This window comes from Rhamphochromis longiceps, linkage group LG18 (genome assembly GCF_057381845.1).
Source record: "Rhamphochromis longiceps isolate RC_006_pf linkage group LG18, R_longiceps_female_GT1.1, whole genome shotgun sequence".
Lineage (NCBI taxonomy): Eukaryota > Metazoa > Chordata > Actinopteri > Cichliformes > Cichlidae > Rhamphochromis > Rhamphochromis longiceps.
The window spans coordinates 29,091,617-29,108,948 of NC_140574.1; the positions used below are offsets into that span (position 1 = coordinate 29,091,617).

At 40.9% G+C, this 17,332-nt stretch overlaps 2 protein-coding genes across 3 annotated transcripts; both read left to right on the plus strand.

Annotated features, from left to right (window-relative positions):
* The first annotated feature begins 692 nt into the window (after positions 1-692).
* On the plus strand, positions 693-9,588 carry hhatla (hedgehog acyltransferase like, a). Of its 2 annotated transcripts, XM_085388566.1 has the most exons (13): positions 693-890; positions 1,877-2,004; positions 3,425-3,492; positions 3,591-3,704; positions 4,134-4,154; positions 4,393-4,587; positions 5,440-5,649; positions 5,979-6,150; positions 6,446-6,590; positions 6,700-6,735; positions 6,827-7,028; positions 7,900-8,041; positions 8,309-9,588. In XM_085388566.1, exons 2-13 carry the CDS (start codon positions 1,899-1,901, stop codon positions 8,449-8,451), a joined length of 1,554 nt encoding a protein of 517 aa, XP_085244692.1. In that variant the 5' UTR covers positions 693-890; positions 1,877-1,898; the 3' UTR covers positions 8,452-9,588. The 2 variants fall into 2 exon arrangements, with proteins under 2 accessions (XP_085244692.1, XP_085244693.1); XM_085388567.1 differs by lacking the exon at positions 4,134-4,154 and having other exon boundaries at positions 698-890.
* Positions 9,589-12,204: 2,616 nt separating this feature from the next.
* LOC146648628 (kelch-like protein 40a) lies at positions 12,205-17,322 on the plus strand. The gene is made up of 6 exons (XM_085388546.1): positions 12,205-13,456; positions 13,603-13,763; positions 14,057-14,164; positions 14,593-14,778; positions 15,037-15,186; positions 16,839-17,322. Exons 1-6 carry the CDS (start codon positions 12,335-12,337, stop codon positions 16,948-16,950), a joined length of 1,839 nt encoding a protein of 612 aa, XP_085244672.1. The 5' UTR covers positions 12,205-12,334; the 3' UTR covers positions 16,951-17,322.
* Positions 17,323-17,332: the final 10 nt, after the last annotated feature.

A 17,332-nucleotide genomic window follows, 5' to 3' on the forward strand; every position in this document is an offset into this window, starting at 1 on the left:
CAAACAACAAACCGAGCAAATACTTGACGTTGATCCAAAAACCCCTGGTATTCAGGCACCCTTGTCATTTTTAATAAACCGGGAGCGACACCTAGTGTCTAAATGACAACAATGCTGCCTTAGTAACTATGAAACAGCGCCTGCATGCATTCAATCCCATCAGTCTCAGTGTGATTTGGAGTGGGTGGTTTCTTGACAAATGACATTTTATGTTGTGAGTGATTAAAAATAGAAAGACTCAGATGTGATGTGTGTGTGCTGAAATGGGAAAGCACTGACTAATATATGAAAATTCCCCAAATTCCTTAGGCATTTAATGCGTTTTATAATATGGCGGTCTTCGACGATATCACAGAGTACAGAAAATTATTTTTAAAAACAGAAAAAACCCAATTTCTTTCAAATTGTAGAAACATTGCCTTTGTTGCATCTAACCGGAAAACGTGAAAGACTTGGGTCTGTAACAGTAAGTGCAATCATATTTCATTGCACTTTTAACATCCGCATATAATTTATCAAGTCAGATTCATTCTATCTTTGATTGGCTCTCAATTAGGCTAATTGCTACTGATTGACTTTCTTTTTTCGACGTTATAAACCATGTTTGTGAGTAAGATCCGATGGACACGGTGTGGACCACCCCTCATTGCGGTGCAGTAGTGGTGGATAAATATATCCCCCCTCCTCCTCCTCCTCCTCCTCCTCCTTTCGTTGGGTCCGCAACATCCTGACTGCCAGAGGCTGGTGATCAGAGGCAGCGGCAAAGCCCCCGCAAGACGAATGAAATGAAATCTGCTTTTGCCGCCACCTGCTTTCCCCCAATTTCTTTGGTCTACTGAAGAACTGGCTGTAGTGCTGCCCTCATCCTGACAGTGTAAAGCGGATATAAGGTTAGTAAAACAAGTCTTGTATTAATGCAAAGTGATAAATATGACGGAAACCACCAGGGGGGAACAATCAGAACAAACAGCCGGTGTGTTATCGACTCTGTGCGCACAGAGCATTGAAAAAGTAAGCCTCAATTTGTATGCATGCCGCTTTGCGGGGGATCTGCATAGCCATGGTTACATCTTGGCACTGGCATGCCACACTTGTTCGTCCAACTCCTTTAAGTTCAACTCAAAGTGCGCTACATGAGCATGAAGCACACGCCCTAACACAGCCAGGAACCCGGGCTGTCCACCTGAAAACTAACGGTTTTCCCACTCCAGTGCGCCATTCTTGGCCATTCCAGTTAGGGCTAATTATTCTGTGAAGTGAGTCCCCAGCGCCTCCCAGATCACATAGCACTGCAGCTGCCCTGCTGTACAGCAAACCAACTGCAAGACAGTACTATAATAGGAAGGAGAGGTAGGGTTGCGCAGCTGACGGTGCTGATTCCGAGGAGCCAGAGCTCTGAAGTCCTATTTAAGTCACTGGGCTGTCGATCCGGGAAGCTTATTAGTAAAATACCACCTCGGTGAAACACCCCGGTCTGTCTCAGACCAGTCAGGAACTTGTGTTATTACTGCGCTGACCCGTTTTTGTGGGTGTATAGTTTCTATAGGCACAGGCTGATTTCCACTGGGTAACACTGCCAAGGACATCTACCATAAAAATTAACTGTACTGGGTTTCTCCTCATGTTTTGTCCGGTTAATCCTGCGGAGCATTTTATTTATCGAGGAACCTGTCAACGTGCATGCTTTCATACTGACATGTCACAGCAAACTACAATGTAACAATTTCCAAAGAATAACCTGGTTCAGTAAAATAAACCTTTTAACCCTGCATTTCTCTCAGAGTTTTCCTTTTTTTGTTTTGTTTTCTGTTCATTTATACTGGTTCCCTTCACTTAGGTCTAACATTATGTGGCTGATTGCTTTTCAACCCATTAGGCTTCAAGTGTGCAGATTCACCATGGGGATCAAGACTGCCCTCCCTAGATATGAGCTGTATCTCTACACAGCTGTACTTGCTGTGGCCTTGATATGGGCAGGCAGTTGGATATTTGAAGCTTCAAGTGGTGAGTGCACAACGTGTCAAGAGATGTCCGGAGTGCATGCATGCGCGCGCACACACACACACACACACACACACACACACACACACACACACACACACACACACACACACACACAGGCTGTCGGTGTAACTGAGAAAGTCCGGAAAAAAAATCAATATCACAGTGCTTTAACATTTATAGAGGTTAATTGAAATCCACTGATATTCCCTAAAGTTGGAGAGAATGGACACTTTTATGCACCTACTATCAGCTTTAGGAGCACAATTTTCACTCATGATCTGATAAATGTCACTGAAAGCCAAGTGACAATGCAATTCAATTCCAATGCAATTTAAAAACTGCCTCAAAAAGCACCGTCCTACATCCTACAACAGTGCTCTATTTAACCTAAAACAGGGCAGAACAAAGTTCATTTAGTAGATGAAAAGAGACTGCTTCCCCCCTGCGTGTTCTTATTATGTGAAGACAATTTGAAAAAATGGTCCACTTACTCTCTAATTATTTCCCAGATGGAGATATTTCTGACTAAGTTACACTGAGCCAACTAACTCCAAACCCTTCATCCTGAAATAACACCAAATGTTTGCATGCATTCAGACTATGACATGCTTCGACCAGCCTCTTCACAAACTGATCTGAGTGGACTGAGTGCAATCGGGTGACTGGTGCTGTCTGTCACCGTCTGTGCTGTCATACAGTCTAGATGTCAATCATCATTTTAGTCCAGATATTTTTTCTCCTTCAGTCTCTGTCTCTTAAAATGGTCATTTGTAATACTCAGGTCTGCATGCTACAGTAGCACTGTATACTGGCAATAGTAGTTTGGCTGTGTTCCCAGAAGTAAGAGGCTTTCCCCGAATGACCCTTACATTTTGAGGCTTCTCCAGCTTTGGCTGGAAAAACCTACTCCCCACTGTGGTGGTGGTGTAGGTTGATCACATTTGTTGCTACACTGATTGCTTCAACTTTGGTCACCACTGCGATTGTTTTTGGTGTTGTGTTTGTCATTTATGTGTTAGCGCTTTGTTCAGGTTATATAGAAAACTACTCTCCTGCAACAAGATTATGTCTACATGAGACTAGATGTCAGCCTCAGAATAGAAAGCTCTGCAGTGAGTGTATTATGTAATATTTGGTGTTATAAAATAGACCAGAAGTGCTCTCAGGCCCTTAAATTTGCAATAATCCAATGAACACACCAAAGCTCTTCAAGCTGTGACTACCTGCACGACTGTTTTCTTACAGAGGAATAACCAGCTCATATAAAAATGCCCAAAACAAAGCTGCTCAAAGCCTGGATTCCCTAACACAGAGGCTTTACAGTGTCCTGCCATTACTTAAAGCTGTTTTGCATTATTAATAAAACACCTCAGCATGCACAAATGGAGATTATCGTTTTTTTGTTTGTTCGTTTTTTCAGAAAATGCAAACAGAAAGACCTTCAAGGAAAGCGTCAAACCAGGATGGCATTATTTTGGCAGGAAAATGGTAAGTCCCTCTTCTTCATGTATTCTCTATACAGCTGCACAGCGCCATGTTAAGCGAGCGGTTGTTATTTGATCCTAATGCATTTTTCCTTGCTGTAGGATGCTGCGGACTTCGAATGGGTGATGTGGTTCACGACATTCCGCAATCATATCCTTTTTGCTCTCGTTGGTCATGTGATCTTTGCCAAGATATTTTCCCTGGTGGCTCCAAAGGTGCGCGAGTGTGAATGCTCACGAGATACTCCTGGGTTTTGAATAAATACACGTGCGGGCTCATGGTGTTTTCTCTGTAAATATGTATTTCACACATATTTGCATGTGCTCAAGTGTGAAGAAAGATATTACAGTAAATGCAAAGCTGCATTCTGCTGATGTGAACAGAAGGCCTTGAAGTGATTAATTAAATGTAGTTTTATTCCATTTTTATTCAATGAGATGTTTTTCTGTTCCAGAACAAAAATGTTTCTCGTGGCTTTTATTTGAACCTCAAGGCCTGACAGAGTGACTCAACACAGCATGAGCTGCTTTCTTTGATACCAAGTTCCCATCTGTTGCGTCTCTGCTGTGAATATCTGGACATATTTAAAACAGTTCATCATGTTTTAAACATGTTTTCTGTCTTGTTTCATGTTTACAATGAAGATTGGTATAAATGGATGTAAGGTAACATTAAAAGATCTTAGAATTTCACAACATTTGCCATGCATTTCATTTAAATTGTGCATATGTGGACTGTAGATTTGTTTTCATTGCCCTGTAATTTAATCTTCCCATCCTTAGGTATTTTAATTTTTTGCAGTGTCATGAGTGTTATTATACTAACACCACTCTTCATGTGTGTTCCTGAATTCTGAACTATATCCTGATATCTTGACTAATTCTGGCTCCTTCTTATCCACAGCACAGATCCTTGGTCTTTGGGGTGTATGGAGGTTTGGCAGTCCTGGTAACGATGGGCTGGACTTTCTTGGCTCTGGTTCTTTCTCATTGCATCATACTATACAGCGTGGCTATATTCAAAAGTAAATGGATGTGCTTCGCTGCAGGCTTGTGTACGCTGGCCTCCATCAAGCTGGAGCCCTTTAACTCCTGGCAGGTGAGGGAATGGTAGCAAAGTAGAAGTTTAACAACTTCACCTACTTCCAAAGTCCAGCGACGCATGTAATAAATACTACAACATTTGTGCTCGACCACCACATTTCTTCCTAATGATCCTAATGGAAGTTCTTTCTGCCCGTCCCTGAGCCTGGTTCTGCTGGAGGTTGCTTCCTGTTAAAAGGGAGTTTTTCCTTCCCACTTTCTCTCAGTGCTTGCTCATAAGGGGTCATTTGATTGTTTGGGTTGTCTCTGTATTATTGTAGGGTCTTTACCTTACAATATAAAACACCTTAAGACAACTTCATTTGTGATTTGGTGCTATATAAATAAAACTGAACTGCAACTTTTCTGGAGTTTAGCTGAGTTTGTAGGGGTGTTTCCAGGATTTTCCAAAATGTGGTGATTCAGACTCAGAAGCAGTTATTGAAGCCCACTGGAAATAAGTGAGGTTTATTAGAAAGAAACAACCAATAAAACCATTTGAAAATTGGTTGAATTTAAATGCAGACAGACCTCCAGCCTCCCTAAACATGCACTAGAAAACGTGAATGCCCTGTAGCATCATAGTTTTCACATTGCTACACACAGTTGTTGTTGGCCCCCCTTTATCCACACCACTGTGAAAGGTTTCAGCTGTAGGTGATCTTAGAAGTGTTACCAAACCGGAGAACGATCCCGAAACACTATAGATAACATTACAAATTATAGTATTTGGTCTAATATGTAATGTATGGACACATGATTACAGTACTGACAGCATACAGCTTCTGCCAGATTGTTATTGTCGTCCTTATGCAGACTGGTGTTTGAGGCTCAGAATAACTTTTATCCCCCCACTGCCCCACAACAGGAAGCCTTGGTAACTGGTTCCTTCAACCTCCAAGATATCCTGTTCTATGGCGGTTGTGGCTTCAGCATCATGCGCTGTATGAGTTTTGCTTTAGAGAACTGCGAGAAGAAGGAAGGCAACTACACGTTCTCAGACCTGGTGAAATACAACTTCTACCTCCCATTCTTCTTCTTTGGACCGATAATGACATTCGACCGGTTTCATGCCCAGGTGAGGATTGAAATCAAACGGAATATAAAGATAAACTGGTGTTTTTTTTAAAAAGAAACCCTAATATTTCTTTTAATCAACAGTAGGTACATCTATTCTTTAATTAACTATTTTATTAATGTGAATAATTAATTGGTCCAAAAATAGTTACAAATCTGTAACTCTGCTATTCTGAATGGAGTAATCGTCAAATATTCAAGTTTCTATGGAATATGGCAGGGATAGCTCAGTAGGTAGAGTGGTCGCCCCATGATCATGGGTTCAAATCCCCTGAATGGCTACCTGAGCAAGGTACTGTCCCTAGTTTAGTGGAAGCTTTTGTTCTGCAGGCAAATAACACTCAGCTGATCCGTAAAGAGAGGGAGATGTGGAACATCACCACCAAGGCCTTGTTGCACCTGGGAGGTATTCTCGTGGTGGATGTCTTCTTCCACTACCTTTACATTCTGACGATACCCAGTGACATGAAGCTGGTCGCTAAGCTTTCTGACTGGTCTCTGGGTGAGTAATTAAATCCAAAGCTTTTTCCTTTCTTTCGCACTTGCACTGAAGTTTTCTTGCTTCAGTCATTTGATTTCTTGTGGTTTGAAATAACATTGTTATTCCCTAAAATCATACTATTTCCAAGGAAAATCAGTGAAAAAATGAATAATCTAAAATTCTAATGAAACATCATTTCAAGTTAATCTGCTACTGGAGGTTTTCTCAGAGGCAGGACTTTAAATAAATGCCTGAAAAGACTGTGGGATATATTCTAATTAGGAAAGATTCAGATTTGTTTTTATGTGATTCACAGCTGGACTGGCTTATTCCAACTTGGTGTATGACTGGGTGAAAGCGGCTGTAATGTTCGGCGTCATCAACACCGTGGCAATGCTGGATCACCTGGACCCTCCTCAGCCTCCCAAGTGTATCACCATGCTTTACGTCTTCGCTGAGACGTACGTGCGACTTGCATCAGCAGTGTGAAACCACAGTGTAGTTTCTTGGTTCGCTCTGCAAAACCGTAAAATGTGTGAAAGTATTCATGAAACTTTGTGTCTTTTGTAGGCACTTTGACAGAGGCATCAATGACTGGCTGTGCAAGTGAGTGCATGGATGATTTAAATTCATGGGCATAAAGAACCGAACGCGGTATAGACAAGAGGATTTTGACTCATCGTTGTGTCACGTGCAGGTATGTTTACGACTACATTGGTGGAAATCACGATCAAATCTTCAAAGAACTTCTTGCAACCATCTGCACTTTTGCCGTCACCACCCTGTGGCTGGGCCCATGTGAACTGGTTTATATCTGGTCCTTTTTCAACTGCTTTGGTCTCAACTTTGAGCTGTGGGTGGCCAAGTTCTTCTCCCTTCCACCACTTTCTACCATAGAGGTGAGAAACGATAAGGCAAATAGTAATGCCCCTAGGCATGTTTGAGCATGGATGAAAATTCTTGCCTTGAATAACAATTTGTGTCTGATACATTTAAAGAAGAAATTAAATTACTTGGTAAAAAAATTCTTTAGAGTCTTGACACAAACACAGGAATCTATCAACATTTTGTCATCACATTTAGTCACTGGATACAGAATCTCTTCTTCATCACTGATAGTGATCTTGGTATTTAATGAGCACTGATTTTAAGTCACTCTATCACACTTTGTGGAAGCTGCGTAATGGACTGAGACAGAATAGTGTGTATTTGGTTCCTGTTTCCCCGTGCCCTTCTTGTTTCTCTCCTCTTTCCCCCAACACCCCAACTGGTCACGGCAGATTTCTGTCTGGCTCTACCAGAGTTCTCTTCCTGTCTAAAGGAAGTTCTTCCTTCTCACTGTTGCCAAGTGAGCCTCAGGGGCTATTATCTAATTCTCTTTAATGTTGTACCTTTCATTATAAAGGGGAGTGAACTGGCAGTTAATAAATAAAACTGGTGGTTATCAACTTCACAGATCCATTTCTTAGTTTGATGGGCCTTAATACAGTACTGACCTGAGAGCAACAGGATCAAAAGTAAGCTGAGCGACACGATTTTGAGGTGTGGAACTATTTTTATTCATTTAAAAAGCCATTATTAAAAGAAGTGGATCTATTATATTTGCCCCAAGAATATAATAGACAAGAGAAAAGCAAAACAGATCCTAATTTAAAGATGGACTAAGCATCTATCAAACATTTCACAGGTCTGCAGGATGGCAGCAGAATTACATTTTTTCTTTTTCTGTGTTAGTTGTAATTTTGTGCTCTGTTGTGTGTCTTCTGTTAGAGTGCCATGGGTGAAGCCATGTCACGCAGGATCCGCGGTTTGTTCAATGCGGCCAACTTCTGGGCTATCGTCCTCTACAATGTTCTCTCCCTGAACAGTTTGGAGTTTGCCAAAATGGTGGGAAGGAGACTGATTTTTAAAGGTGGGGAACAACATCAGTATGAATAAAAAACAGGGTTTTTTCTCAGTTCCAAAAGCACAGGAAAACAAGAAAAGTAAAAACTTGAGGGGCTTAATGCTCCACAGATCATTTGACTTTAGCATCGCTTCTGTTTTCTTCATAGCATTAAACATTCTGTGACACAACTCTGACAGGGCTTGTTCACTGGATTATCTGCAGTATTTCCTTTAAAGTTCTGCTTTAATGTTCTCACCCCCCCTTCCTCCTTCTTCTTTGTCCTATTGTTAGGTTTTCCTCTGTCGACCCTCTCTGTGTTACTCGTGACCTACTGTGGTGTGCAGCTGGTGAAGGAACGAGAGAGACAACAAGCCTTGCTGGAAGATCCAGAGCCGGTGAAGCCAGTAGATGGTGGCAAAGAAAAAGCAGAATAACCTGGCAGAGAAACAGTTTCACAGACTTAATGGTCAATGGGCGCTCACGTGGTTCTATCCTCGGCCTTGCATGCTGTAACAGAACCATGCTGGTTAACAGCCATTCAGCACCTATATTGTTCACAAGCCGGTGTTTTTCCTTTTGTTTGTCGGAAGCGAGGCAATGATTCGAACTGTGAAAAATCCGCAAGTGCACTTGCTGTTGATAATCAACACATACTTTGGCACAAACCCACCGACAGTGCATTTAGTATTTGTATCGATCTGGACTAAAGATTGTTTAAAATCTATCTATCTATCTATCTATCTATCTATCTATCTATCTATCTATCTATCTATCTATCTATCTATCTATCTATCTATCTATCTATATATATATATATATATATATATATATATATATATATATATATATATATGTTTAAAAGTACTTAAGGACATATAGTATTGTAAAGGAAGAATTACTTTTGGCCTGTGTGGTTCTGTTCTCCTTCACTTTTATTTCTTCTTCCTTTTTTATCACCATCTTTGTTTTTTATTTAATTGAGATGGTTGAGATCCAATCTTATTGATCTGTAATCAAGCTAAAAGGGTAAAACTTGAAGAAAACTTGAAATCAGGGCGTCATAAATGGAGTGCAATAAAGAAAATAAAAAGGGTGCTATGGAGGTCCTCCACATAGCTTGCAGCTGATTGTAATGTACAGTATAATTGTTTTACTCTTACTAAGAAAAATATATATGACGGTAAAGCACTGGTATTTTAGTTTGATTATGTATCAGATCTCCTGTGATTCTGAGTACTGAATGTAGCTAAGTCACTGGAAACCATTCAAAGAATGACTGCCTTACTCTACTACTGTCCACAGGAGATTACTGTGGGTGTGGCGTTTTGGTCCATCTCTCCTCGGCCCTCACTCACATAATAAAGACCCCCACTTGAAAGGCCAGAAGCCCAGCAGGGGACATGGGTCAGTGTTATGCTGCCTGTCAACAAAACCTGCTGTGTGTCTTCAGTGCAGCAGTCAGAGAGAGAGAAAAACTCGATGCAATGTTTTTTCCCACTTTTGGGTATTCATTAAAGGTGTTCATTTCAAATGTTTGACTTGTAATAAAGTGGTGTTTCGTCCAGAAGGGACACTCCTGCTGTGAGTTTGTTTGGTTGCTATTTGCAGTGAGATTGCTGTGTGTACATGTATGCACCTATGAGCTGTTCAGGACGGTCTGCATTAAAACATTTGAACAAATTCATTCTCTTTGAATGGACGAAAAAGGCTCTCCTGCTGATTTGTGAGACACTGCCATTCATCACCACCAGATGGCCCAGTTTGTCCAAAGTTAATTTCTGCTATTTCCTTTGTGGTTACAGCATGGATGATTAAAAACATCCAATGTTTGCTAAACTTTTCTTTTGGCCTGTCCGACAGTGTAGCAGTTGTTGTCTGAAGGCCAAAAAATGCCACACAGATTTACTTTCCCACGTGGACCATTACTGTATTTGCTATAATGGTCCACTTGATAGTTATATTTCATTAGAATTTTATCAGGATTTTTAATTTTGAGTTATTATAATGACAATGGACAAGACTGAACAGAAAAGAAAACAAAGAAAGAGAAGTTGGGAAGAAAGAAAGAGGGAGAGAAAGGGACAGAGAAAAAAAACACATCAACAACAGAAGTGGGACAAAACCACCTCTTTGCCAACAGGCTACACTACATGTCAGGATGGTTAAAACATACCCTTTTAGAAAAGCCCGGGCCAAATTAAGTAATTCACTTGTATTTGTTGATGAGTGTTCCTTTTATGAAACCAGTCTGGCCAGGCCGTATTATGAGGTGGGTTATCTTTTCTAATCTTTTAGAGTTTTGTGACGTCAGTAACCAATACAGTGTGACACCCAAAAAGCATTGTTGGCTTCATGTTGAGATTTACTGGCACAGAGCACAGAGAATTATTTAACACGATTACCTAAACTTTTGTTATTTTTTTTAAAGCTGCTGGCAACCCAAAACGTCCGCTATGCTGAAGCTTTATGCAGCTACAATGTGTCGTCTTAGTTTATTTGTATAGTGACAAAAAAAGAAGAAGCTTGGCAAAGAATAAGGCTATGTGAGATTTTAAACTTTGAACTGTTTTGAGTTTGAGGTTCATAAATCAGACGCTGATGCTATAGTGGTGTAAACCTTTATATGGCCCGCGCATGTCAAACCTCTTTTATCTTGTGGGCCCAGAGAGCGCACTTTGAGCTTGGACCAGTGAAACTCCCCTTTCTATCATTCAATTACACGTTTATTCCCTGGGAAGGATTAATGTGAGGGGAAAAGGTGCATTTACGACAGTATTTCTTAGTTTTTCAACATGATAAATGGATTATATTACATAAAAGTTTAGGTTTCATTGCCTAGACAAATGTTTTAGTGCATATCTGTATGGTAGGTGGTGAAAAACAGGAATCTTGTTTTTGTATGGTATGGGCCGTCATGTGGGAGGTCTTTAACAATAAGAAAAACTGTAAAAGCTGTGAAATTATAGATAAAACTTTTATATCCTCCTTCACATTTTCCAAAGCCTTTCAGACCGTAGTCTTTGCTGGGCTGATTCTGGTACCCGGGGCTTTTGTTAGACATCCCTGATCATGACTTTTAATTCTATACCAGGGTTAGGCCACTCCAGGCCTCGAGGCCCGGTGTCCTGCAGATTTGAAATCTCACCATGGGTAAACACACCTGAATCAGATGATTAGTTCATTATCAGGCCTCTGGAGAACTTCAAGAGATGTTGAGGAGGTCATTTAGCCATTTGAATCAGCTGTATTGGATCAAGGACACATCTAAAACCCGCAGGACACCGACATTCGAGGCCTGGAGTTGCCCACCCCTGTTCTATACCTTCTACATATATGTGATGCACTGGTCACATTTTTCAGACTCGCTTTCAACCACTAGATGCCAGTACTGTTTGTCACTTAGTATACATTGTTGTTGCAAATCACTTAATGTTGGCACATGTATACATACATACATATGGAATAAGTAAAATGTGGGATATCACATAATAATAATAATCCTCATTTATACCAGATGTATAAAATATTAAAACTTTTGCTTGTTTTTTGTAATTGTGGCTGAAACAGTTTGAAAAATATTTTAATCACAATGGAACTAACCCCGGCACTGTTTTTATACACCAACTGTGAAGATTTCAGTTGAAGGAGCAACTACAGACTGATGATCTGGAAGGGATCTGTCAGAGCTAGAATTAGGAAAACACAGTACAGGTATTACGATAAAAAAGAGAACACAAAGCAGTTGACCCACAGTCCATCAAAGCCTCATCAGGCGAGTCATATTAATTTTTTAAACTAACAAATATTAAAACTTCGGATATTTCCTCCCTCTGTATATATTTGTTTTATGATATGAGTCGGCACTACTCATATACTCCTATACCTCTATTAATATACTTACAATATGATAAACTGACTCTGTGTGAGGCCAGTGTGATCACAAATTAAATCAATATTTGATTACGTGTGTGTGAAAGTGTCGCTGTGATCAGACCCAGCGAAGCTGCTCGATGAGTTGTTCTTCTGGATTTAACAGCCCCGGTCATTCAGCTGTTTGTGGGGGTCTGTGTGGTACAGCAGAGGATAGGTCCCCCTGTCCACCAAGTTGGATGCCTCAGCTTTGTGAGGGTCCTGTCTATAAATACCCCTGACTTGCGTAGTGGCTGACAGCCACAGACAGCTGCAGCCACAAGCCATCCAACTACACGAGACTATTCAGGGCAAACTGAGCCACCCTGTGCACTGAAAGTCCCGCTCTGTTGTGGGGAGAGTGTAGGGAGCCCACGAAACCCAACCCGCACACGGCAACAGAACAAAATGTCTGCCATGACTATAGATCCAGTGGCGCAACCTCGGATGTACCAGCAGACCTTGCTTCAGGATGGACTGTGTGACCTCTTAGAAAATGACAGATTTGTGGATTGTGTCCTCAAAATCCAGGACAAGGAGTTCCCCTGCCACCGCTTGGTTCTGGCAGCTAGCAGCCCCTTCTTCAAGGCTATGTTCCTGTCTGACTTGGAGGAGAGCAAGAAGAAGGAGGTTGTCCTCAAGAATGTGGAGCCTGGGGTTATGGAGATGATCCTGCGGTACTTGTATACATCTGACATTAATCTGACAGAACAGAATGTTCAAGATATATTCATGGTTGCCAACATGTACCAGATCCCCTCCATCTTCTCTGTGTGTGTGTCCTATCTCCAAGAAAAGTTGGTGCTCGGGAATTGCTTGGCTATCTTCAGACTGGGGCTGCTTCTGGATAGTCCCAAGCTTGCTCTTGCCGCGAGAGACTTCATCTGCGAGCGCTATCAGGTTGTTGTCAGGGACCAAGACTTTCTGCAGCTAGCTCCCAGCGAGGTGGCCATCATCATCACCTCAGACGCCCTTAATGTTGAGCGGGAGGAGCAGGTGTTTGAATCCCTGATGGACTGGGTCAAGCATGACGAGACCAATCGGGTCAAAGATCTGCCCGAACTGTTGCACTGTGTTCGCTTCAGACTCATGCCTTTGGATTACTTCAAAGAAAAAGTGGAGCGTCACCAGTACATCTGCTTCAGCCAGGACATCAAGAAGGAGCTGGATCTCGTCAGGGACGCTCACAGAGGGCGGCTCCCTAAGCCGAAGAAGCCTGCAACAGATGGGGCAAAGGGGGGTGAAGGCAGTGAGGATGAGGAAGATGATGAGGACGGTTACCTGCCAGGCATACTCAACAACAATCCTCGTTTTGGGATGTTTGAAATGGACCTCATACTTATGATCAGCGACACAGGGACTGTGGCCTACGACCCGGCAGGAAACGAGTGCTTTGTTGTGTCAGAATCCACTGAAATTCCCAAGAATCACTGCAGCCTGGTGACAAGAGAGAACCAAGTGTTTGTTGTGGGAGGACTTCTCTACAACGAAGAGGACAAAGATGAACCATTCAGCTCCTACTTCCTGCAGGTAGTGTGTAATCTATGAAAACCATTTGTAGCTCTTTACAACCTGAACTCTGACGATGGCTCCTTTTCAAATCTTAAGGTATTTTAAAAATATTTCTGGATTCTTTTGTATTTAATTCCTCTCACATCACTTTTATTTATCCCCAGTTTGACCCAGTCAGTTCAGACTGGTTAGGGATGCCTCCACAACCCAACCCACGCTGTCTGTTTGGCCTGACTGAAGCTGAAAACTCAATCTTTGTTGTTGGAGGAAAGGAACTGAAGGACGGCGAGCACGCACTGAGCTCAGTCATGATCTATGACAGACAGTAAGTTTAATATGCTCTAGTGTAATGGAAAATGCACATCTTATCTAAATTATGGCCATCTCTCTTGGAAATATAATTGCATACGATAGTAAATACGATTTGTTTAAACTTTGACCTTAAAATTCAAAATCATCAAGTCCGGAAATGTGTGTTTTCCTTATAAAAGGAACAAAACAGCAACTCCCAAGCCTCGTTTCTTCTTAGAATCACAGTTTGCATGAGTCACTCACTTTATCATCTGCAGAGTCTGTTCATGATGGTACATGTTCTTCTTCATTTGCACATCTGCACAGGTCTTTCAAATGGGGAGAATCTGATCCCCTGCCTTATGAGGTGTATGGCCATGGAACTGTATCACACAAAGGGCTCGTCTACGTCATTGGAGGAAAGTCTGAAAGCAGGTAAGTGCACTACAGGCTTTAAAAGCCCACATTTTTATGATAATGTCGGTAGGAAAAAAAAGAAAAATCATTATTAAACCTCATTCATCATCAGTCTCATAGTTTTATTTTATTATTATTTAATTATTTTGTGTTCTGCGGATTTTATAACTCAGTTTATAACTTTGGCTAAACAGAACTTTTAAAGTCTGCGGTGGCTGAGCACAATGTTTCATTTTGTTATTTTAATGGGGATCAGACCAAAAACCAACCAACTTAAAAAAACAAATAAATAAACAGTCCTGGCTCCTGCAAAATCAAAAACATCAGAAATGAACAGGATTAGAACATATATGACGAAACTCATGCATGAACTCAAATAATCCGTTTAAAAAAGCATATTTTGTCTGTTTGTTTGCACATGCGTGTTTGCGCACGTGTGTGTGTAGGAAGTGCATGAGAAGAGTGTGTGTCTACAATCCCACTAAGTTTGAATGGAAGGACCTGGCCCCTCTGAAAACAGCCCGCTCTCTGTTTGGCATCGCCGTCCACAACGACCAGATCTTTGTGGTCACAGGAGTCACAGACTCAGGCCTCACCAGCTCTGTGGAGGTCTATGACATTGCCAGCAACAAGTGAGACAATGTTTTATTATATATATATATATATATGACTCGCTTTATTACATATATATAACCCGCTTTATCTACTCGTAACAAGGGGAAGCATCTGTCCGCATTAGTGAAATGACTCACTGAGCACAAACAAGAGATCATTAGATCATAAAACGCCACTCGTGGTACTGGTACGGGTGTCATTCAGTATTATTGAAGCTTGTTTAACACCATCACGTCCCCGTGTGTGTTTGTGTCCTTATTGTCCTGTTATTCCAGGTGGTCTGAGTTCACAGAGTTCCCTCAGGAGCGCAGTTCCCTTAATCTGATCTCAATGGGGGGGTTCCTGTACGCTGTGGGGGGCTTTGCCATGATGCCCAGTGAAACCAGTGAGGAGCCCGTCCCAACAGAGATGACTGACATTTGGAGGTGAGAGCCTACTAGACATAACAACTGAATGTAAGGTCACAGAAAAACAAAAAAGGAGGAAAATCACTTTATACACACAAATGATCATTTAGGTGATGAAGGGATTTTAGTGAGCGAATTTTATCCAACAGTAAAGTTTTATTCAGACTCCTTGTAAGAGTTTCAGAGTGAAAGACTGTCTTTAAAGTTTATAAAGTCTGCTGTTACAAAGGCTTATATTAAACATGTCCAAAGTATAAATAATGAAGTCATGTACAAACAATCCTTATGAGCCAAAGCTAGGGATTCGGGCTGCTCTAAACACTCAAATCCAATTGTTGGTGTTTTGTTTTTTCCTTTTCACTCTGCACGATGACGAGAGACGCACAGGCTGATCAGTTTCAATCAACCTGATTGGTTGTAAGCACAGAGGCCCCACTGTCCTGCTGTTCAAAACCTCTGCTTAGGAGGGGCAGCTGATGTGAGACAGGGGAAAGGACACCAAAGGAGCTTGTTTTACATAGTGGATGAACTGACAGACGACACCAAGGTTCACTATGGGATAAATAAGACCTATACAAATACAACAATTCTGAACAATGCAAAGTTAAAATACAAGAATAATATTCTGGAGTTGTAAATGAGCACAACAGATTTACGTTAAATTCTTATGGTAGTCTGAGAAGCCCGCTGCTGTTACAGGGTCCCAGTGCTCCTGTTTTTCTGTATTTTCAGTAGCATTAACAGACACTTCAGTTAATAGTAAAATGGACATTTCAGTTTATGTTACCATTAGCAGGCATTTCCTTTCGCTGTAACTCATTAAATTAACCTTTAAGCATGTCTTTAAGCATACATGTCTATGCAATTACAGCTTATCTGGTATTTGCTCAAAGATTCTTCATCTTGTTTATAATCTGTACTTATTACTAGGACATTTAATTGCTGGTACTTGTCGCCAAGTGCTTGCTCACAGGGGGTCGACTGATTGTTGAGGTTTTCTCTGTATCATTATAGAGTCTTTATAATATAAAGCACCTTAAGGTAACTGTTTTGATTTGGTGCTAAATGAACAAAACTGAATTGAAAGCAATTTTCATCCAACACTTCACAGTGAAGATTATTATTTTAGTGATGTAGGAGAAATCTAAACACACTCCATATTCATGGATTATTTTCCAGGGAATTTTGGTAAATTATAGCAAAGAAATTAATTTTACAATATTTGGACCATTTTATATGTTTTTAAACATTTCTTGAGGTAAGGTTTCAGCAACAAAGCACAATCTGAGCACATCAAATAAGAGCAGAATAGCAGGAAAATCACTGAATAATTAGTACCCTTCATTTATGTTAAAAATAAAAACATTTGACCTAAACTACAATTTTGACATGTTTTAAAGTTTTGCATCTAAAGCTGGAGGACTTGGACTTGCTAATGGTACATAGGCATTGATTAGGATCTTTTCAAAACATTTGTTGTGAGGTATAATAATGGCTGCTGTCTACAGTGCTGTTAATAATAGCTTCATTTGATACACAGCTGTCAGGAATTCCTTTTGTGTCTAATCATTCTGTCTAGATGAAAAATATTGAGATTGCATTGTTATTACTGTATGCTTTCCTAAGATGCTATGAGGGGAACTCAGCTGACTTATTTATCTTCTCTACAGACATGATGAGTCAGACAAGTGCTGGACTGGGATACTGCGTGAGATAAGCTATGCGGAGGGATCTACTATTCTTTCAGTGCGTCTCAACACTCTGCGACTCACCAAGTTATAACTGTACCAAACTGTTGGCGCCATGAGGTGAATCGTAACTTTAGCGCTGTGTTAAACGGATGCACTGATTAGCTGAGGGTCAGAGAATGTTTCAGGGTAAGGAGTGAACATGGTGCGCGGGGATGGAAAAGTGTTATGAAATAAGCATCAAAAGAGTTTTATCTCTCTTTTGCAGTAAGGGGAGACATATACATGCTGTAGCAGGACACGAGTTAGAACATCGCACAAAAATGTATTTTCTAAAATGCTACAGTGTTCCTTTGTACATGTTTTTGTAATATCATTTCTTGATGTTTATTATCTGTAATGCTTCATTTTAATGGTAATAAAATATCAGATTGTTATCTTGCTTTCAGTGCATGAACAATGCTGGAGCCGTCCTC